The 22,924-nt window shown below is 40.0% G+C and overlaps 2 protein-coding genes across 3 annotated transcripts; both read right to left on the bottom strand.

Annotated features, from left to right (window-relative positions):
• Positions 1-16,051: 16,051 nt before the first annotated feature.
• Positions 16,052-20,926, bottom strand: LOC145591011 (uncharacterized). 2 transcript variants are annotated; one of them, XM_081647434.1, is made up of 3 exons: positions 17,084-17,341; positions 16,886-16,978; positions 16,052-16,777 (listed from the first exon to the last, which is right to left on the bottom strand). In XM_081647434.1, exon 3 carries the CDS (start codon positions 16,730-16,732, stop codon positions 16,052-16,054), a length of 681 nt encoding a protein of 226 aa, XP_081503560.1. In that variant the 5' UTR covers positions 16,733-16,777; positions 16,886-16,978; positions 17,084-17,341. The 2 variants fall into 2 exon arrangements, with proteins under 2 accessions (XP_081503560.1, XP_081503631.1); XM_081647505.1 differs by lacking the exons at positions 16,886-16,978; positions 17,084-17,341 and adding an exon at positions 20,734-20,926.
• Positions 18,696-21,621, bottom strand: LOC145633230 (uncharacterized). The gene is made up of 2 exons (XM_081685500.1): positions 21,531-21,621; positions 18,696-19,741 (listed from the first exon to the last, which is right to left on the bottom strand). The coding sequence occupies exons 1-2, from the start codon at positions 21,619-21,621 to the stop codon at positions 18,696-18,698; spliced, it is 1,137 nt and encodes a 378-aa protein (XP_081541626.1).
• Between the last annotated feature and the right edge of the window lie 1,303 nt (positions 21,622-22,924).

Raw genomic sequence — 22,924 nt, 5'->3', positions numbered from 1 at the left:
GAGTCGGCTCATAGTGTTCAATGGGAAGGACAACTTCTGCACCATACACCATGAGGAACGGGGTTTCTCCAGTCGCCCCTTTAGCAGTCATTCTGATGGACCAGAGGACGTATGGTAATTCATCCGCCCAAAGACCACCAGCCCGTTCAATTTTCTTTTTAATCCCGTTTGAGATTAACTTGTTGAAGGCTTCAACCTGGCCGTTTTCTTGGGGTCGGCCGACTGATGCAAAGAGGCTTGAGACCCCTTGTTCTCCCAGCCAAGTCTTGATTTGAGGCGTCTCAAATTGAGGACCATTGTCAAAAACCATAGACATGGGCACCCCAAAGCGAGTGATAATATTCCTCCAGATGAAGGAAATGACGTCTTTTGTCTTGATGTTTTTGACCGCCTCCGCCTCTACCCACTTGGTAAAGTAATCCACAGCTACCAATATGTAGCGCTTGCTGCTTGGGGCCGCGGTGTAAGGCTCAAGTATGTCCATGCCCCATTTGGCAAAGGGTATTGGGTTGTGGATGGCCGTCAGGTCTGTGGCCGGACGATGGATGAGCTTGCCATACTTTTGACACTTGTCACACTTTTTGACCATTTCCATAGCATCCGACTCCAGAGTGGGCCAAAAATAGAGCCGCCTGGCCTTGGCAGCTAAAGACCTGCCGCCTATATGGGAGGCGCAGAAACCCGCATGCAAATCTTCGAGGACCTCTTTACCCTTTTTTGGGGTAACACACTTCAATAGGGGTTTCAAGAAACCAGCTTTGAAGAGTTCTCCTTGTTTTAGCTCAAAGTTTTCCGCTTTCTTCTTCAGAACAGCCGCCTCCTGAGGTGAATCAGGGAGCGTGCCGTCTGCAAGATAAGCCCGGATGCTGTCCATCCAGGTAGAGCTTCGATCGAGAATTCCAATGGGGTCTTCATTAGATATACTTCTCTTTTCCATGACCTCCCAGAAGACCGACCGAGGCGTTTCACAAGAGGCGGATGATGCTAGTTTTGACAGAGCATTAGCCTGATTATTTGAAGACCTGGGCACCTGAGTTAACTAAAACTCCTCAAGTGTACAAACTTCAATTTTGACCGCCTGCAAATATTTTATCACGGCATCACCGTATAACAGAACAACCCCTGATCAGTAACGAATGCCGTCTTTTCTTGATCTTTTTTCCACAGGGGAATCTGATGGAAACCTGAATAGGCGTCCATAAAACTCATCAAGGCATGTCCGGCTGTTGAGTCGACCAGACTGTCGATCTTAGGCAATGGATAACTATCCTTTGGACATGCCTTGTTGAGGTCTGTGTAGTTAACACACATCCGCCAAGTTCCATTCGGCTTTTTTACTAACACAACGTTAGCTACCCATTCAGGGAAATTTCACGGCCGAATGAACTTGGCATCCAGCAGCTTTTTTACTTCGGCGGCTGCCGCCTGACTTCTTTCCTCGCCGTGGTTTCTTTTCTTTTGCCGGATGGGCTTCTTTTTAGGATCCATGGTGAGTTTGTGGACAGCGAGATCCGAGCTGATGCCTGGCATCTCCTCCACTTCAAAGGCAAAGATGTCTTTGAATTCTCTGAGCAACTGGTGAAGGCTTTCACCCAGCTTTGCAAATGCAACCGTCCCCACCTTAATCATCCGTTCTGGACGGCTGTCATCCAGAGGGATATCGATGAGTTCACCAGCAGGCTAGGGACGGAGATCATCCGACCGTTCCCCGGTCAGTGATTGCTATTGTTTTTCTTTATTGACCACCACCAGCTGATCAGTCTTTCTTTTCTTTCCGGCTGGTGGGGCTGACTGTTCTTCCTCGACATCGTCGAGGTCGATCGTTTGCTTGCCCCAACCGGATGCTACGGCCGCGGGCTTGACGTCCGAGAGGTAACACTCTCGAGCTGTCTTTTGGTCCCCATTAAGGAAACCGACTATTCCATCATCCTTCTCATACTTGAGTAGCATGAGTGCAGGGATGATGACGGCCTTACACTCATTAAGAGTGGGACGGGCAAAGATGAGGTTGTAAGCTGTGAGCTCTTCAACCACTAGGAAACGGATGGTCATGTGCCGACCGTCTCCCCTGCTTCCTAGGTGGACAGGTAAGTCAATGCGTCCGACTGGGTGCACAAGTCCTCCCCCAAACCCAACAAGGGTGTGGGAGACCTCCATCATGCTATCCGGTTTGTACTTGAGATTGGATAAGCATTTGAGGCTGATGAGGTCAGAGGAGCTTCCTATGTCAATCAGAATTCGACCAACCAGCTGGTTGGCGACCTTGCATTCAATGACAACAGGGTCATCATGCGGCCGACGGACTTTGCCTCTGTCCTGCTCGGTGATGACAACTTTAGGGAAGGCGGATGTGCCTGCCACATCCCCTTCCTCAACCGAGTTGACCATCTTCCTTAGATGGTCCTTGGTGCCCTGAATGGTCGGGCCATCACCGGCAAAGCCGCCTGCTATGGTGTATACCGGTTCTTCATCAGTTTCGGCACTCACAGCAGGCTGGGGAGTCTTTTTCTTGGACTGCCCTTGATTTGCCTTTAAAGTCACTTTGGACTTCACATAGGACTTTAGCTGTCCTTTGTCAGCCAGACGGTCGAGCTCCCACTTGAGACTGAAGCAGTCGTTCGTGTCATGGCCAACATCCTCATGGAAATGGCAATGCTTGTTCTTGTTCCGATTTTCAGCGGAACCTTTCATAAGAGTCGGCTTCTCAAGAGTCAGCCGATCCTTAATTTCCAAGAGGATGGAGCAGCAGTCCTTGTGGAATTCGTACCTTGGGACGTACGGTTTCCACTCTTTTTTCTTCTTCTAGGCCGGTTGATCAGAGTTATCAATGGCCCAGACTTGTTTTTTCTTTTTGCTCTCTTCTGACTTAGGAGCCGGCTTAGAAGGCCGACTTCTCTTTCTGCCGGTCGGACTTCTTATGGTCCGACTGCTTATTGGAGGAGCATAGTTCGGTCGCCTGTATATAGGCTTCCGCCTCTCGCAAGGCTCCTTGCAGAGTAAAGATTTGTTTGCGGACGAGTTCGTACTTAAAAGTAGACCCGTCCTTTAGACCCTTAAAGAAGTCTGTGAAAGCGACCTCATCAGACAGCCCATGAATCTGGATTCGGACCAGATTGAACCGCCTGACATAGGAACGCAAGCCTTCTCTATCTCCCTGCTGTACATTGCCCAAGTCAAGATTTTTCTTTTTGGCAGGGATGTTCATAGAGAAGTTTGAAGCAAACAAGAACGCAAGCGTCTTGAAGCTATTTATGCAACCAGCCGGCAGATTGCCAAACCACTGCTGGGCTATGTCTTTCAGGGTGGCTGGAAAGCAATGACACCATGCGGCATCATCCAACCCCTGTAGATACATAAGGTGAGTGTATGCTAGCAGATGGTCTTTTGGGTTGGAGGTCCCGTCATAGGCTCCAACCAGAACTTTTTTAACTTTAGCCGGATGTACGGCTTTAGTTATTTCCCTGGAGAAAGCAGAGGGTTGATTTCAAGGTGTTGCAGCCTAAGCTGCCAGTCCATCGGCTGATAGCCGTATGCCGCCTGTCCTCCAAAGAGGGTAGGTTGCATGTAAGGTAAAACCGGCGCCTGGTACAATGGTTGTGCCATGTACTAGGCCGACTGAATCATATGAGGACCAGACTGAACCCGTGGGCTGCTTGCTGGAGTCTCATGTACAGACTGGAAACACCTCACAGAGGTATTCCGAAAGCTATCATGATAAGTCGACGTTGAAGCCGACTCGGATAGCTGGGTCCTCTTCCGCTCAATGTATTGCCAAGCATCAGAGAATGTTTCTTGCTACCATCCGGTTGTATGTGCCGGATGGTTTTTCACTTGCCCGTTTCTGGGAAACGGAGCCGGGTAAGGTCAAATTGGGTCCGGGCCTTCTCCATAGGGGCATGATGAGGAGTCAGCTGACGGTCCCTGACCGACTTCTGTTTGCCAGCTTGGGCTGGCTTCTTGGCCGACTGCTCCTTTCTAGGAGTAGGCGACGTCTTTGAGGCGAGTTGTTTGATTTCACTCCTAAGACTGCTCAGGAGTCTCATTAGTTCATCTCGAGTGACGGGAGTCGATCCTGCCGCATGGGAAGGATCACCTGGCCGCCCCGAGGGCTTCTTTGGCTGACCAGCAGTTTTGCTTGGCCCTGCCTGGTCTAGAGATGAGGGATCCATTTGGATCCACATAGTTTTCGACGTCAGCGTCGTCACCTGAGTCATGGTCCGTTTGGACCACTATGTCTTCTGGAGGCCGATTGGCCTCTGGATTCGGTACAGGTACTTGTGAAGCCATTTCAGAGGTACTCTCCCGGCCCACAGACGGCGCCAAATGTTTCGGGGGTTTTTGTCCCTTGGGAGAGTTACAACACTGAGACTGGATTCAACAAAGGACGTCTGTACCTGCAAAGCAAACGGACCGCCGGATGGTTGGTGGTCCGCCTCCGAAGATTAAGTTAGTAAGCGTTCGGTAATAAAACGTGCGGAAGTAAAGTTATCTGCTCGGATTCTAAGCTCAGGTAAAGTGATGTCTGTTCTTTGAAAATGACAACTCTGTAGTAAGTGACGTATTGTCTCGTATTGCGTGTATATTCTCTGTCTTTTCATAAATGTAAGAATGTCCCTATTTATAGGGTCCTTTTGGAAAGTGTGCCCTCCCTAGGATCTAGTGACCTAGGAATTAGGTCGCGCCGCAAAACAGCGCCTCAAGGTTTGGGCCCTTGAAGGCCGCCATTCCAGAGGCAATGCCTGAGTGACACGTGTCACTGAGCCCAAAAGGCCTCTGGGCATCTTTTTGGGTGACACGCGTCGCCGTCTGAATGGTCCATGCTGGATCATCAGTCTATTTAGGGCAGAAGAATGTCCGCCCTCCACGTGTCATCATCTCATAGGTCCAAATGGCACCTTTACTGAGGACACGTGGCGTTTTCTGATTGGGCCACTTGGCCGGGTAAAAATACCCAAATCTATATATATATATATATATATATATATATATATATATATATATATATATATATATATATATATATATATATATATATATATATATATATATATATATATATATATATATATATATATAGATTTATATATATATATATAGATATATATATATATATAAGTAAACTTAGTTTGATTGTATGTACGTTAATTTAATTATTAGCCCTATTTAAATGAATGAACTTGTTTATTGTTGAATGTCAAATAAATGTAAATAATAATTGAATGCTTGCATCATCATTTTCCTAGATACCCGTTCGAGTCTTTCTCAATAGGCGAAAGTCTTGAATATTCCTCAGTTGGGACTGTTCTTGGACGTTTAATCTCACTTAGGTAGTGAATGTATGTCTCTTTTTCGATTTTAAGGAATATCCGGGCTCCTCATTTTCTTACCATGTTCTCTGGATACATATGTAGGTAAGTTATTACCTACATCGTGTACTTGGAGAACTAGGGGGAAATGCTGCCGGATTTTCCTTAAAATTGAAAAGTTGACATACATTCACTAGTGAGATTAGACGTTCAAGGATGGGTTAGGTTGGAGTGATAAGGACCTTTTGGGAGCATTCATTTTTACGATATATGGACTATATATATGCTATGTACTTTGATTACATAATATATGTTACATTTATCATTGTTTGAAATGTGTTGGTATGTTTAAAGGGAATTTAAAGCGTCAATGGATCGCGGTTGGATGTATGGTAGACGTGATACATTAGAATTTTTTAATGGGGTTCAAGAGTTTTGCAAGAGTGCTTCACAGTATCAACTTAGAACGGGTGTAAATTACCTTTATTGTCCTTGTGTCAATTGTAATAATGTCATAAGGGTCAATAGTGTGGATACCATCATGGCTCATGTACAATGTCATGGGTTTAGGCCTCAATATCATGTTTGGGTTTGGCATGGTGAGAAGGGATCATATAGGGAGAATGTTGTTGGCAATGAGACGCATGTTGAAAGTGCCGAGATTCATGTTGAAGAAGAAAATGGGAGTGATGATGGTGGTGAAGGGGATGACACCGAGGATGGTGGTGGTGATGATCACTTGGATGAGATGATGCGTGATGTTGAAGGTGAATTTGGTGACAGACCTGATGTATTTGAGTCATTATCAGAGGCTGCCAAAAAGCCTTTGTATCCCGGGTCCAAAAAATACACAAAACTCTCAGCCGTGCTTACACTATTTAACATTAAGTCTAAGCATAACTTGAGTGACACTAGTTTCACTTCTTTGTTGACTGCGTTATGTGATATGTTGCCAGATGGGAATGAACTTCCTAATTCCTATTATTATGCAAAGAAACTAATGTGTCCATTTGGTTTGGAGTATAAAAAGATACATGCATGTCCTAATGACTGTGTTCTGTATCGAAATGAATATGAAGAGTTGGAGGAGTGTCCACGTTGCGGTAAGTCGCATTACAAGCGATCAAGCTGCAATGCTGGTAGTAAAGGACCTCCTGCCAAGGTGTTGTGGTATCTTCCTATTATTCCAAGGTTAAAGCGTCTATTTTCAATACCAAAAGACGCCAAGAACCTGAGATGGCATGCTGAGGGAAGAAAGAAAAATGGTTTGTTGAAGCATCCTGCTGACTCTCCACAATGGAAGAACATCGATATGAAGTTTAGGGCATTTGGTGGTGAAGTCAGAAATTTAAGGCTTGGGTTGTGCACGAACGGTATGAATCCATTTGGCACTCTTAGTACTAAACATAGCACATGACCGGTACTTTTAGTGATTTACAACTTGCCTCCGTGGTTGTGTATGAAACGGAAATATATAATGCTTTCACTTTTGATAACGGGGCCAAGGCAACCTGAAAACGACATTGATGTTTACCTTGAGCACCTTATTGATGATTTGAGCAAGATGTGGGACGAAGGTGTTACCATTTATGATGCCCATAAGAACGAGATGTTTCTTTTGCGTGCTGCCCTTATGTGGACAATCAATGATTTTCCTACATATGGCAATCTGTCCGGGTACAAGAACAAAGGGCATAAAGCATGTCCCATTTGTATTGATGACACACCGAACGTGTACCTTGACCACTATGGCAAAGATGTGTACATGAGGACCCGAAGATTTCTTAGGCACGATCACCCGTATCGTAAGCAGAAAAAGGCCTTCGATGGGAAAGTTGAGGAGGGGGTTGCGCCTAGGCCATTGAGTGGAAAGGAGGTTTATGAGAGAGTGAAGGGTATTCCATGTGTTTTTGGTAAAACAACGAAACCAATTAACCCACACGCTCTCTTTAAAAAGGAATCAATCTTTTGGAAGCTTGAGTACTGGAAAGAACATGACGTTAGACATTGTCTCGATGTGATGCATATAGAGAAGAATGTTTGTGATGCAATTCTGGGGACAATTATGAACATTCCTGGAAAAAACGAAGGATGGAAAGAGTGCGCGGTTAGATTTGCAAGAGTGGGGGTGTTCGTCCGGAGTTGTGGGTTCAAGCTAAGGTAGGGATGGGAAAGGTTAAGGAAAAGGGAAACGAAGATGGTGGTCAAAACCGTAAGGGGAAGCGCAAGGAAAAGGCCACGGGTATCGCAAAGAAGAAAGGTGATGGAAAAGGAAAGAACCAAAATTTGTATTTACCTCCAGCTTGCTACACATTATCAAAGGAAGAAAAACGGAGGGCTGCTGCCTGGGCTGCTGCCTAGGTGCTGCTGCTGCCTGGGCAGTAGCCTGGGCTGCTGCAGCTGCTTGGGCTGCTGCCTGGGTGCTGCAGCTGCCTGGGCTGCTGCCTGGGTGCTGCAGCTACTTGGGCAGTAGCCTGGGCTGCTGCAGCTGCCTGAGCTGCTGCCTGGGTGCTGCAGCTGCCTGGGTAGTAGCCTGGGCTGCTGCAGCTGCCTGGGCTGCTGCCTGGGTGCTGTAGCTACCTGGGCAGTAGCCTGGGCTGCTGCAGCTGCCTGGGAAGCAGCTTGTGCTGATACAGCTGTCTCGGCTGCTGCCTGCCCCGATTCCCGGGTTTTTTTTTCCCTTTTTTTTCATTTTTTTTCTCTTGCCTAACGTGGATGTTTGCGCCAATTACAGAGTATGTTCCATATTCCTGATGAGCCGGCCAAGAGAAAATTCTTTGAAGCTTTTGTACAATAGAGATTCAAAAACTTCAAGAGTTACTTGAAGACGAGATGGATCCATAAGAGAAGAAAGAGAAGACCAAAGAAAAATGTGCCTGCAGATGGAGAAGAAGAGAAACCTGATAAGAAACTGTGGGATTTATATCCACAAATAACGGTGGAGGATTGGGAGAAATTTGTGGAAAAATCTTCCACTAGGACCGCACATGTATGTTTTTATTTATCAATAGAGTCGGCTACTCATATTTAGTTTCTTACAATGACTGATGCTAACATATATTTCTAAATGTGTAGGAAAAAAGCGAACAAGCTAGAATCAATGCCGGAAAGAAATTGTATAGCCATCATATGGGTTGTAAGACCTTTGCGGAGTCAAGACCAAAGTGGGTCAAAGCGGGTCTATACCCCAAATCCATAATGTCATCAACTGATAAACCACTTTCTTCCACGGTCACAACTTTGGTTAATCGTGCAATTGACTGGTGGTGTGCTATGCATGGGATGGACAAGAAAACCGACAAGTATGTCATGCAACCGGATAAGAAAGTAGTAGCAGATGCACTTGTAAGGAAATTTTTTACTTATTAATTATATTTCCTTGTCAAGTACATTGTACTTAGATCTGATAAATTTTTGTGTGGTTAAAGCTCGAGCATACTTCGGAAGTGATTGAAGGCAAGCTGACTCCAAGCATCGAACATGATCCTTTCACCTTAGCTTTGGGAAAACCATACCACCCTGGGCGAGTAATTGGTTTTGGCGGGAAACAACTAGGGTGGGAGAAGGTGATGGGTTCAGAATACACCAAATCAGCAAAAAGCAGATCAAGTGTTAATTCGCCACATCGGATTGATGAGAAGGAAAAGGAATCAATTAAGGCGGAGATACGCGCGGAGATGCAAGAACAGATGCAAAGTCAATTTAATGCCATTCTGAAGCACATGAACTTGCCGCCTTTGCCATTTCCCTCGAGTACCCCAGTAGACTCATGTAGTCACCCAGGAGGCCCCGAGGACGATCCAGAAGTTGAGAGAGAGGTAATTTTAGTACAAGGACGAATTACGTCATATGAAGTTTGTCTAATGAGGTCGTTTGCATGTTTAATTATTTTACTTTTGCAGGATCCTAGTCCTATGGATGCAGAGTCATTGAAGAGAGCAAATTCGATGCCTGAACCATTCCCAGATGTTAAGGTGAACTTCACTACGTAATCAGCTTTTCTTATGTTAGGCTTTCGTTTGTTATTTCATAACTTATGTCCTAACTCCTAATCAAATATGTAGGAAGAGACGCCTTGTGAGCTTCTTCATCCCGGGGAAAACACCGGTGGACAGTTGCAGTTGGTGGGGTATGGTAGTGCACAACCTTTTGACAAGGTCCATTTTAAGTCTAATACTAGCATCCATTACATCTCGGTCGGGATCGATTTTATAGTTGCTGGGTTTGAGGACTTACCACTACCGGTGCCTAGAGAGGAATATGATTTTTTTATGCTGCGTGACACGACCGGGAGCTTTGTGCAATGGCCACGTGATCGGTTGAGGTTGGTAGGAGGGGTAAGTAAACACTACTTGTATGTAAATACTTGTATGTAACTAGATTAACATGTGCTTTGTGCAATGACCATGTTCTTTTATGATACTAGATTACTATGGAAATTCAGTCCGCTAAAAGGAAGAAGGTGAAGAAGCCAAAATCCAAGGAAGAAGGTCCTCCGAAGATGGAACAAGGACAAGTGTCGAAGAAGAGTTCGAGAGCTTCATGTACTCCACTGGTAGAAGCCAATTTCCTTAGGTCGCTTTCGAAAGCATGTACTTTTCTTCACAACCGTGTTAGTGAATTGCCTACGGGTACACATATTCAAGTGAACTTGCCTAAGGCATTGTTCCACTATGATGAGGATGCGATTGCATACATTTCTAGAGAGGATGTGACGGAATTTCTAACCGGTTCCATGCTTAACATTTCCATCATTCAAACTTTCATGAGGTAAATTAACGAGACTATTTCTAAACATATTGTATTTTTGATATTTTCGTACCAAAACAATGCAACTAGTAATTACTTGCACACATTACTTTCTTGAAGGTCACTACAGGAGCTCCTTGCTAGTAAACCCGATGGTGAAGCAGCAGTTGGGTGGTTATGCCCCGAGCAGACCTCCGTAACCAAATGCTTGCATAACCCTCGTGATGTGATAGATTACCTTGAGCGGGGTATTAGAGAATCAATGCGTGCGGGAAACAAGTTCATATTAGCCCCTTGCTTTGAGGAGTAAGTTTAAATATGTCACTCTTAATTTGTTTGTTAAGTATAGATGTTGACGCATAACAATTGATGGATTGATATTTGCTTTAATATATATGTAGTCTACATTGGAGCCTTATGGTGATTTGTGTTTCCAATAACACAATCTACTACTTTGACTCGGCTCGTATATGGCCACCAAGGAAGTTGCTAGTGAATAACCTATTGAATAGGTACATACCGCTTCCTATATATTGTTTTGTATCATCACCTAAGTGATTGAGTGGCTATGTTCCTAAATTGTTTGTTTTTTTATTTTTTTGAAGTGTTATGAAGAAGTTGAATTGTCGTTCGGTTGCGGGTCCCACGTGGAAATATTCGAAAGTAAAGCCTTGATATATTGATTTATTTAATAAAATTACCTTGAGTTATGGCTATGCATGACTATTTTAACTTTGTGTCATGTTAGTGTGCGCAACAAGACAACGGCGTTGACTGTGCCCTGTACGTGATGAGGTTTATGCATGACATAGTCAATAGGTGCACTGAAGCCCAACACATTGAGAAGGTACTTGTTTTTACTTTTTTCGGTTCGATTTCGGGTAAAAGCCGTCCTAAAACTAAGTAGAATGCTAATTTGCTATGATTCCAAACATTAGACACCTAATACTAGTTGTAATTGACATGTTATGATAAAGAAATAGCTCATTAGATAAGAAATGTAGAAATCGGGCAAAGTAGTAGTGAAATAGGCGATTTTGGGTAAAAGTCGTCCTAAAACTTAATAGAATGCTAATTTGCTATGATTTCAAACATTAGACACCTAAGACTAGTTATAATTGACATGCTATGATAAAGAAATAGCTCGTTAGATAAGAAATGTAGAAATCGGGCAAAGTAGTAGTGAAATAAGCGATTTTGGGTAAAAGTCGTCCTAAAACTTAGCATAATGCTAATTTGCTATGATTTCAAACATTAGACACCTAAGACTAGTTGTAATTGACATGTTATGATAGAGAAATAGCTCATTAGATAATAAATGTAGAAATCGGGCAAAGTAGAAGTCAAATAGGCGATTTTGGCTATAAGTCGTCCAAATACTTAGTAAAACCTTCTTCTAATGCGATTACAGACCTTAGACACCCAAGACTAGTTAATATGGGTCTGCTCTAAGGACAAATTAGGTCATTTGATACAAAATGCAGAAAATGGGAAAGTGAGCACCCGAGGCAATTACAGCACCCGAGGCAACAACCTCGGGTTATGCCAGGCAGCTGCAAGCAGCCACCAGGAAACTGCAACAGCTGCCAGGCAGCCGCAGCAACAGCCTATGCAGCTGCCCAGGCAACAGCAGCAGCAGCCTAGGCAGATGCACAGGCAGCCGCAGCAGCTAGGCCGCTGCACAGGCCAATCCAGCAGCAGCCAAGGCAGTTGCACAGGCAACTGCAGCAGCCACCAGGAAGCTGCACAGGCCGCTGCAGCAGCCACCAGGCAGCTGCACAAGCAGCTGCAGCTGCCACCAGGCAACTGCACAGGCAGCTGCAGCAGCTACCAGGCAGCTGCAGCAGCCGTTCAAGAAACCGAGCCGCTCCAAAAGCCATGGGAAGCACCCCGGGGAGTAATTTATTGGCCTATTCATGGCACCTCATGCTATTTTGTGTAATTTTTGCGTACTTGTTAGTGTATAAGCTAAATAATTCACTTACGCCGATTTTTGTTAAAAATCGTACTAAAACTTAGTTGGGTGCTCATTTGATGTGATATCATAAATTACATGCCTAATACTAGGTATTATGGGCATGGTTTGAGAAAAAAAATTTCAAACGGAAAAAAATGTAAAAAAATGGGCCAGTAGAAGTGGAATAGGCGATTTTGGGTAAAAGCCGTCCTAAAACTGAGTATAATGATCTTTTGCTATGATTTAAAACAATAGAAACCTAATACTATTTAATAATGATAAGTTATGATAAAGAAATAGCTCATTAGATAAGAAATGTAGAAATCGGGCAAAGTAGTAGTGAAATAGGCGATTTTGGGTAAAAGTCGTCCTAAAACTTAGTAGAATGCTAACTTGCTATGATTTAAAAAATTAGACACCTAAGACTAGTTATAATTGACATGTTATGATAAATAAATAGCTCATTAGATAAGAAATGTAGAAATCGGGCAAAGTAGTAGTGAAATAGGCGATTTTGGGTAAAAGTCGTCCTAAACCTTAGTAGAATGCTAACTTGCTATGAAATACTAGTTATAATTGACATGTTATGATAAATAAATAGCTCATTAGATAAGAAATGTAGAAATCGGGCAAAGTAGCAGTGAAATAGGCGATTTTGGGTAAAAGCCGTCCTAAAATTTAGTAGAATGCTAACTTGCTATGATTTCAAACATTAGACACCTAAGACTAGTTATAATTGACATTTTATGATAAAGAAATAGCTCATTATATAAGAAATGTAGAAATCGGGCAAAGTAGTAGTGAAATAGGCGATTTTGGGTAAAAGCAGTCCTAAAACTTAGTAGAATGCTAACTTGCTATGATTTAAAACATTAGACACCTAAGACTATTTGTAATTGACATGTTATGATAAAGAAATAGCTCATTAGATAAGAAATGTAGAAATCGGGCAAAGTAGTAGTGAAATAGGCGATTTTGGGTAAAAGTTGTCCTAAAACTTAGTAGAATGCTAATTTGCTATGATTTCAAACATTTGACACTTAAGACTAGTTGTAATTGACATGTTATGATAGAGAAATAGCTCATTAGATAAGAAATGTAGATATCGGGCAAAGTAGTAGTGAAATAGGCGATTTTGGGTAAAAGTCGTCCTAAAACTTAGTAGAATGCTAATTTCCTATGATTTCAAACATTAGACACCTAAGACTTGTTATAATTGACATGTTATGATACAGAAATAGTTCATTAGATAAGAAATGTAGAAATCGGGCAAGTTAGAAGTCAAATAGGCGATTTTTGGTAAAAGCCGTCCTAAAACTTAGTAGAATGCTAAATCGGGCAAGTTAGAATGATATTTGAAATATTTAACATATATACATTATTATATTTTTAATTATTAGTTTGAATTTTATGTAATATATGAATGATGTTTAATGCTTCGTATTTTTTTCTTTCCAAAGGTTTGTAAGATTCAAAGGGAAGACCCTTTGACAAAGGAAGAAGTTGATGAAATTCGCGACATGTGAGGGTTTTTTTGTGACATTTGATGGCATCTAGGTAGAATATATAATATATATGTGTTAGTTAGATAATGAATGAGATTGAGTTTTTTTTTTTTTTATGAACAATTAATATTTAGTTACTATATCTTTTTTATTTTTATTAAATCCATATGTACATTATATTACTTACTTGTAATTAGTACTATATATTATTTATGAGTTTTATATATGTTATTATTATTATTATGCATTTTATTGTTATTGAATTATTATTATTCCAAAATTTGTAATATTTTTAATTAATTATTATTAATTATTAATATTAATTAATAATAATATTAATAATAATAATAATAATTTTTAAAATTACAGATTAATGTGCATATCAAAACAGGTCACTAATAATATTATTATTAATAATTATTATATATATACAAATAAAAAAAAATTAAAAAAAAAATTACAAATGGCAAGCGGTTTGGCGCCAAAACCGCTTGCCATTTGCACTGGACATAATGTTATGTCAAGTGCAAATGGCAAGCGGTTTTAGCGCCAAACCGCTTTCCATTCCCCCCAAATGGGAAGCGGTTCTGAACCGCTTGGCATTTACATGGCAATTGGCAAGCCCCCTAAACCCATGCGGTTCAGAACCGCTTCCCATTAAGGGGTTTGAACTGTTCCCATAACGTTTTTTATACTAGTGTGACTAGGCTAAAATGGCTTAAATGACCTTTTAACTTACCCATTTTCTTTGTTTATGCTATATTCTAAGATTTTATCAATCAAACAACTCATATTTAGCATATTAAACAGGTTTATAGGTTCAAATTTCAAAAACTTACACATTTTCATGCATATTAATGGCTATAGGTTCATGACTGGGCTAAAATGGCTTAACCGCTTAAATGACCTTCTAACTTACCCATTTTCTTTTTTATGCTATATTCTTATAAGATTTTATCAATCAAACAACTCATATTTAGCATATTAAACATGTTTATAGGTTCAAATTGCAAAAACTTACACATTTTCATGCATATTCATGGCTATAGGTTCATGACTAGGCTAAAATGGCTTAAAAGACCTTCTAACTTACCCATTTTCTTTGTTTTTGATATATTCTAAGACTTTGTCATTCAAACAACACATTACTTTCCAAAGTTAGGTGCCTCAAATTTCAAATCACAAGTATAAGTGCCTATGTTTTGCTTGCTTACTTAAATAATAAATTCATTAGTTTCCAAAGTTAGATGTGTTACTGAGATTTGTTGTGCCCTCTTGTTAGCCGCAACTTTTCCTTTTCCTGGAACTTCCTTGAAATGTGTCTTTAGGAACACCTCAGGGGCAGTTGGAAGCACTCCACCGGCTTTCTGAGCCTGCATTTATCAAATTACTCCTTAAATGCTTAGTGTATGTAACTACTAAAATTTATCATTATCATTATATACCATTAAGTATTACCATTTTCTTTGCATGCTTTGATGCAGAGATAGAACCTTGGAAGTGTGACGGCTCAATTGGATTAGACAGGGAGCCGCCCCTCCTGTTCTTCTTCGCTTTTCCTGACCTCTCCAGAAAAATCGGATCCTTTCTTTTCTCCATAATTCGCTCAAACATACACTCTCCCATCCATCTGGGAACTGACTTGTTTCTTACCGAAACATTGTATGTAATCTCTTTCAGCCTCTTATGTGCCTTCTTTTCATACTCCTTCACGAGGGCATCAAGATCAGCATTCCAAAGGTATTGTTTCTGCAAACAAGAAAAATAAAATGTATAATAATTTATTGTAATAAGTAACCAAAAAACAACAAAGTTAGATGAGTAAACTAAACTTGGGGGTTTTATAATACCGTAAACGAGTTCCACCAATGGGTCTTAGTAACCTTGTCAACCATTTCACTGTTAAGCCATGGTTCGCACCAATGTGCTTGAAAAATATTTGTAATGGAGGTGCTCACGGTGTTATCATCGAACCTTTGTACCAATAAGCAAACAAATGAAGTCATTACATACAAATCTAACAAAGATTGTTGAAGTTGGAATGCAAATTAAGATAACCATGAGAAACTTACCATAACCCCGTCGGGTGCAAAGTCCTTCTCGCAACGGAGGTAGGAACCTCACCCATGGGAGAGTTACCGTCTTGCGTCTCAGGAACCTGAGTAGATGTCCTAGAACCACCTACACATGGCTCAAGGGATTGGGTAACTTCCGGAGAAGTTTCCGTATTTGCATGGCTTGTCGACGGAAACAATTCTCTCAGGGTGGCATGTCCCAGCTTCCGACGACCACCACCGGCCATGACAACCTACAATAACAAAAACATTATGAACATCGGTAAAAATCATATAGCCATGTTATATCACGATCTATAAGCTACTGTCACACATAACCTTGGCTTTGCAAAATATAAATAATAACATATTTACACAGGTATATCACATTGAAATTAGAATGGTCTTTTAAAATAAATTGAAATCCATTAAGATTACATAATTAAAATTCAAAACAAGGTTACAATCAATCTCCTAAATCTAAGTTGAATCGTCCTCCCCATCAGCACTAAGATCATCATCGGTATCGTCATCCCAAAATCCGTCATCCTCATCCTCGTCCTCACTATCAGTAGATTCGAAACTGGACTCGTCTGGAGGGGCATCGGGCAACACTTCATTTTCAGTATCCGAATCTTCAAATCCATCTTCATCACCTTCATAGTCCGGAATGTCATTCGGAGCACAAAGAGTTAGAATGTCAGCACTGGTTTCTTGTAGAAAGTCTTCGTCAACTGGTGCATCAACAACAGACCTCGCCTTTGTCTTGAACACTGCCCACCATTGAGCCTTGTCTCTTTTCAGACTTGAGTAAGGTGCATAGTAGACTTGGTTTGCTTGGTAAGAAAGCACAAATGGATCGTACTTGGGGTATTTTTTGGTATGATTGACTTCTACAATCTTGTATTGATCAATGTTCATACCCCTAGTGGAATCCATCCAACTGCACTTGAAAAGAATAGTCTTATAAGTCCGTAGGGCACCAGTGAACTCCAACTCGATGATATCCTCTAGAAACCCAAAATAATCACCACCATCTTCATTGGATACGCTTACTCCATAATTCATTGTTGACTTATGTTTTCCATGGCCATAAGTTTGGAATTTGTATCCATTCACATAGAATTGGCTCCAAGTACGCACTCGCTTAGATGGGCCCATAGCCAAAGCAAACAATATTTCATCATTTGGCTTTTCTTGAATCACCTGCTCATATGGCATAATTATATTAATAAATTGATATTAGTCGTGAAGTTATAGAAACAAATTAAGAAAACGTGTTGATGTCAAATGCGTATCATACTCACTTTTAACCTAAACCACTCGAGGAATTCAGCTTCATGTTTAATCCACACATCTTCTTTGCGAATAGTGGGTTGCATTTGAACAATGTGGTCCTCAAACCCCCTTCCATATAACCAGAGAAAGAGTATTAATGAAGGTGGTCGACATTGGATACGATGTAAAATTCAATGAAATCTTAGTGAGTGTGATAATTTACAAATTTAATACCTCTCATATGGTTCCAGAATACCGCTATTTCCCAAAACATATAAATGAGCACGTTGTAGTTCTTTTTCATCCAAATAGCGACGAAATCCACCAGTAGAAGCATGTCCATGATCAACCCTAAACAGTTCTGGAACACTATCATCCAAAGTGCTTTCAACATCATCATGAACATTACGACCTAAGTCCCGTGTTTTGGTATCCACTCCTTGTTGGAAGTAGTTAGAGCAAAAGTACCCTATCTCTTCCGTTAGATATGCATTGCATATTGAACCTTCCACACGAGCCTTATTGTCAATTTTACGTTTTAAATGATTAAGGAACCTATAATAAAAAATATTGAATAAGTTATATGTTATGCAAACAACTATAGGTGTATAAACGAAAATGGGAGCTATGAGTTTGTAGGAGCTAAAACCTTTCAAACGGATACATCCAACGATATTGGACAGGACCACATAACCTAGCTTCATAAGGCAAGAGAACTGGTAAGTGTTCCATAGAGTTGAAGAACGCTGGTGGAAATATCTTCTCGAGCTTACAAAGAATTTCTACAATGCTGTGTTCCAATCTTTCCATATCACTCAATTTGATGGTGGAACAACAAAGATCACGGAAGAAAAGACTAATCTCAGTAATAGCTTTCCAAACATGGACCGGGAGCAATTCCTTCAAAGCAACTGGCAGCAATCTCTCCATGAAGACATGACTGCCGTGGCTCTTTAAACCATGAAGCTTACATGATTGTAAATCTACACATATACTCAAATTAGAAGCATAACCATCGGGAAATTTCAAGTTCCTTACCCACTCGCATAACACTTTCTTTTGAGCCTTGTCGAGTGAGAATGGGGCTTTCGGCAAAGTGTCTTTGCCTCTCGCATCCTCCGTCACATGTAGTTGTGGTCGTTTGCAATATTTGGCTATGTCTTTTCTAGATGCAACTGTGTCTGAAGTATGTTTTTTCACATCCATCACTGTGTGAATTAGTTGGTCAAAGAAATTCTTTTTAATATCCATCACATCGAGGTTGTGGCGGAGGAGAAGAGTCTTCCAGTACGGTAGCTCCCAAAGAACGCTTTGTTTAAACCAACCTAGTTTCTTCTTTTTCAAGCTTGCAAGTGCTTCTGGTCCATCTGTTGCCTTAGCAAAGTGTTGAACTTGTTGCCATAGCTCGTCACCGGACATTATGTGAGGCGGTGTCCCCTTTTCAACCTTGTTCTTACAAAAACCAATTTTGTTGTTTCGAAAAGGATGTTCGGGAGGAAGAAATTGTCGGTGACAATCAAACCAAGACATTTTACCACCATGTTCAAACCAAAAAGCTTTTGATTTGTCCAAGCAATATGGACATGCTTTTTAACCAGCTATTGCCCATCCAGAAAGCATACCATAGGCTGGGAAATCACTTATAGTCCACAAGATTGATGCACGCAAATTGAAGTTTTTTCTTTCTGAGATGTCGTAGGTTGTTGCACCAACATCCCACAGTTCTTTCAATTCTTCAATTAACGGTTGCATATACACATCCAAGTTTCCCTTCGGATTTTTAGGACGAGGAACGAGCAAAGAAAGGAACATAAATGGTTTTTTCATGCACATCGATGGAGGCAAGTTATAAGGGGTCAGAATGACTGGCCAACATGAATACTGACCCCCCAAACTTTCCATTAGGAGAAAACATATCGGTACACATACCAAGTCTCACATTTCTAGGTTCAGATGCGAAATCAGGGAAGGATCTATCCAAGTGCTTCCAAGCTTCACTATCACTAGGATGTGCCATTATGCCTTGGACTCTTGGATTTTTAAATTGCCAAGTCATTTCCTCCGCAACGTTCTTTGTTGCAAACAACCGTTGTAGCCTTGGAGTGATTGGGAAATAGATGAGTTCTTTTATTGGAACCAATGACCCCTTTGAAGTCCTCTTGTATCTATCCCTTTTGAACACTCTACACTTATCCAACTCAGCATCAGCTTTCCAAAATAACATACAACCCTTTGGGCATGCATGGATCTTCTTGTGCGGAAGCTCAAGTCCGTTAAGAATCTTCTTTGTATCATAGAATGTTTTACCCATCTTATTATTGTCGGGAATCGCTTCGTTCAGTAATGAAGCAAACCCATCAACGCACCTATGGGGCAAATTGTATTCCGACTTCAAAGATACAATTCGAGATGCCATTTCTAGCACAGACATGGAGCTACCTTCGTATAGTGGTTGCTCGGCAGCCTTTAAAAGCTCTTGAAATGCTTTTGCTTGAGCATTTGGCTCTTCGTCTGAACCACTAGTACTATCGTCACCTGGTGGTTCATGATTACTCCCAAGAGCATCGAGAACCATTTCACGGTAAGTATTTGGTTGCTCTACACTTGATGTAGGGAACCCTTCACCGTGAGAAACCCAGTCATAGTAATCAGGTATAAACCCCTTTTTGTACAAATGGAGTTTTACTGTGTTGGCATCATGAAGACGTCTATTCTTACATAACAGACAAGGGCATCTTACTTCATCTATGCCCGGGCTCTCAGGATGAGCTTCACAAAACCGTATGAATTGTTCAACACCATCCACAAACTCTGGCCTAAGTCTACGAGCATTACCGCCATCGTATCTATCGTACATCCACCAACGCTCTTTCCTTTTAATGGTGACAAATTCTACAACACTATGAAAAACAAATCACATTAATCATTCACACTGAACTTGTATTCATTATAATAAAGGCATACGATACAATTAGAATCGAATTGATATCCAAAGGTCCTTATCATGACTTGAACAGGAAAGCTGATTTCACATTCTTTATTAAGAGATTTAAACATATGTTATGTCACATGCTTCTAACTTGATAAATACTTATAATTTTTACAACATGTTTTCTAATATACTTATTATTTATAATTTACAATATTGATTAAATTATTTATAACTTACACTAAAAATTTATATTTATACCATTTCAAAGTAAATTGATGTAACATTAATAAAATAAAAGAAGTAATATGATTTGTATAGTTAACAAAGATGGGAGTTTGATAACAAAAATCAAAATATAAAAATATTAAAAAAAAAAAAAACAACCACATGTAACCCTTCATGAAAAAACAAAATAATGTACAAAATACTTTATAGAACCATAATACAAATTAATGTTCGAAAGATTATCATAACCCCTTAAACACACATATTTCTAATAAAGCCATTGTAATTAAATAAGAATCATTTTTTTTTAAAACGAAAACTAAAATTATCCAACACATGAGTTCATACCATCCAATAGTCCTACATTGGACATAAAGAAAAATAAATTTCTATTCCAATCAAAACACATCCAAGTTCTAGCCTACGCACAATAAAGCGTAAAAAATCCAACAATGAACCAAGCTATCAATAGCAAACCTCTTGCTAATACTAAACTGACCATTTAAGAATTACTAGGAAAACCCGCTTAAACAAGTAGCATATTGACAAAGTAAAGCAATGATAATAAACTGAAATAAAAATGCATCTAATAAGGATGTTTTTTTTTTTATATATAAATTTTAGATCACAACTCCATAAACAACTAACAGAAATATGAATCATATTGCACAAGTAAAAGAAGTAGTTAAATAAGAAGGGAAGAAAAACACATAGCGAAGGAGTTGACCAGAAAAGCAGAGGCGGCGACGAAGGTGGTCCTGGTATATGGTGGTGTTACACTTTTAGGCAGGGTATTTATAAAAAATTTTAAAATGAAAAAAATAAATAACTACAGTCGACTTACCTAGTGGGGGCGATGGAAAAAGACAGAAAAAGGAGGAGGGACGGGCAGAAGAGGAATCCGGCGACGATGGAGCTGCAAAGGGGGTTAATTTGCGACTCACAATTAGCTATTTCAGATTAAATAACGAAATTTAAAAAAAACAACCAAAAGGTCAAGATTGAGAACATAGCTTTAATCAAAAGTTCAAGAGTTAAATTTCACCAAATTTAACCAAAAATTAGCCGAAAAGGCTATTTATACTATTTAAAGAAAATATTCAACTATGTAGCCTGATATTAAAGTAATTACAATGAGATAAACCCATGTATTAATACACATTTACGATAAGGTAGCTTATTTGGAATGCACATTTACCATGTCTAATTCTTAACTAGTCATTATGAATCTTGCATCATATTAGATAAAATCATGTACAAATTCAACAGTAAATCTTAAAGTAAACAAAGTTACATGGCTTATTTAATCGATTCAAGAAAGAAAAATTTCATTAGATCCAAACTTAATCTCAAAAATAATGAACAAATATAATGGTTGCCCTGTTTTTCCATCTTAAATTACCTAATTTATGCATTTTGATTTGCTTTAAAATGTTTTTGGTTGGATTTTACTTTCTGTTTTGGTTGGTTTCCTAACATACTTTCAAATGTTAATTTAGCCAAAGAGCCAAGTATTCAGCTCACCATTGCCCATAAGAAAGTTCAAACTACTATTACTAAGGAAATTAAACATAATATTCAATTCAGGTTCATAACCTGAATATTCATCAGTCATTCAGTCCTATGATTATGCAATGCTATTATATGGGATATTGTTCAAATATCAATCAATGTCAATAGTTTAGTGTCAAGTTTTGCACAACATTATTGAGACAATAAAATAAATGTACTAATCAATGTCCGATATATAACAGGAGAAAAAGACCAACATGTTCAAAATCAAGGTCTTGAAAAGATTCGTGTTTTTCAGACAAACAAATCGTGTTTCCCTACCATTACAATATAATAAATTTTAAACAGAAACAGAAATAAATTTTAAAAATTAAACAGAAATAAAAAATAAATTCTAAAAAAACAGAGAGAGAGAGAGAAGGCCATAAACAGAAAATAATTTTTTAAAAAATATAATAAATAAAAAAAAACCCAAATTGCATGACTTACCTGATTATACTCGACGGAAGACGGAGAGGATAAGATAGAAGGAGGAAACCGGTGACGTACGACCTGCAAATTTGTGACCCAATTTTAGGGTTTTCGGCCAAATTAACAAAAATTCAAAACAAAATAATAATACCATCGACTTACCTTGATACAATCGTTGGAAAGCAAAGGAGAGACGGCCTAGAGGGGAATCCGGCGACGGTGGTCTGCGTGGGGGTTGAATTGAGACCCAAAGTTAGGGTTTTCGACCAAATTAACTAAACTAATAAAATAAAAAAACAAAAAAAAAAAAGAACGGCATACCTGTGTGTAGCGTCGCTGGCCGGAGACAGGTCGTCGGTGGGAACAACGGCGGAGCAGCGACCGTCCTTGATGTTCTCCCTCTTCCCCCTTCTTCTCTGCTTCAAACTTCCCCTTCTCAAAATATGAAAGCACGAATTTGTTTTAATTTAGGATTTAGCGAAAAAAAAGGATTTAAAATGTTACGACCGGCACTACGACCGGTTAGACCGATCGTAATTATTTAAAAAAAATTAATTCTAATAATTTTAACGACCGTTATAACGGCCGCAATTTATTAAAAAACGGTCGCAATTAATTAAAATTACGACAGGCTATAAAACGGTCGTAAATAATACTAATTGCGACCTTTTTTGGCCCGTCGCAAGAAAACAGTCGTATTATCACCGAATTTTAGTATTGTATATCACATTCTGGATTCTCATAGCTCACCCAACCTTCCCATAGATCATGCAAATCCTTAACAGCACTAGAAATGTCACCTTTGCCAATGTTTTTACAAACATGCAAGAATGCAAACTATTAAAGTATAAGATCTCGTTAATATATATCTCATATCATAAACAGCGTTTGGTGGTTGTCGAGTAGCAACGGCGGCAGTTTGGTGGTTGGGCGTG

Source organism: Chenopodium album, chromosome 1, assembly GCF_948465745.1.
Source record: "Chenopodium album chromosome 1, dcCheAlbu1.1, whole genome shotgun sequence".
Lineage (NCBI taxonomy): Eukaryota > Viridiplantae > Streptophyta > Magnoliopsida > Caryophyllales > Amaranthaceae > Chenopodium > Chenopodium album.
Note: the sequence above shows the minus strand (reverse complement) of the source record. Positions and strands in the feature narration are given on the sequence as shown.

What these genes read in the sequence shown, in the direction of transcription:
- LOC145633230 (XM_081685500.1), bottom strand. Translation starts at nt 21,621, where the DNA reads ATGACTGATGAATATTCAGGTTATGAACCTGAATTGAATATTATGTTT. An exon ending in GAACTTTCTTATGGGCAATG is followed by an intron (nt 19,742 to 21,530) that starts GTGAGCTGAATA and finishes ATAGTGTTGTAG; the next exon opens with AATTTGTCACCATTAAAAGG.
- LOC145591011 (XM_081647505.1), bottom strand. Translation starts at nt 16,732, where the DNA reads ATGGGCCCATCTAAGCGAGTGCGTACTTGGAGCCAATTCTATGTGAAT.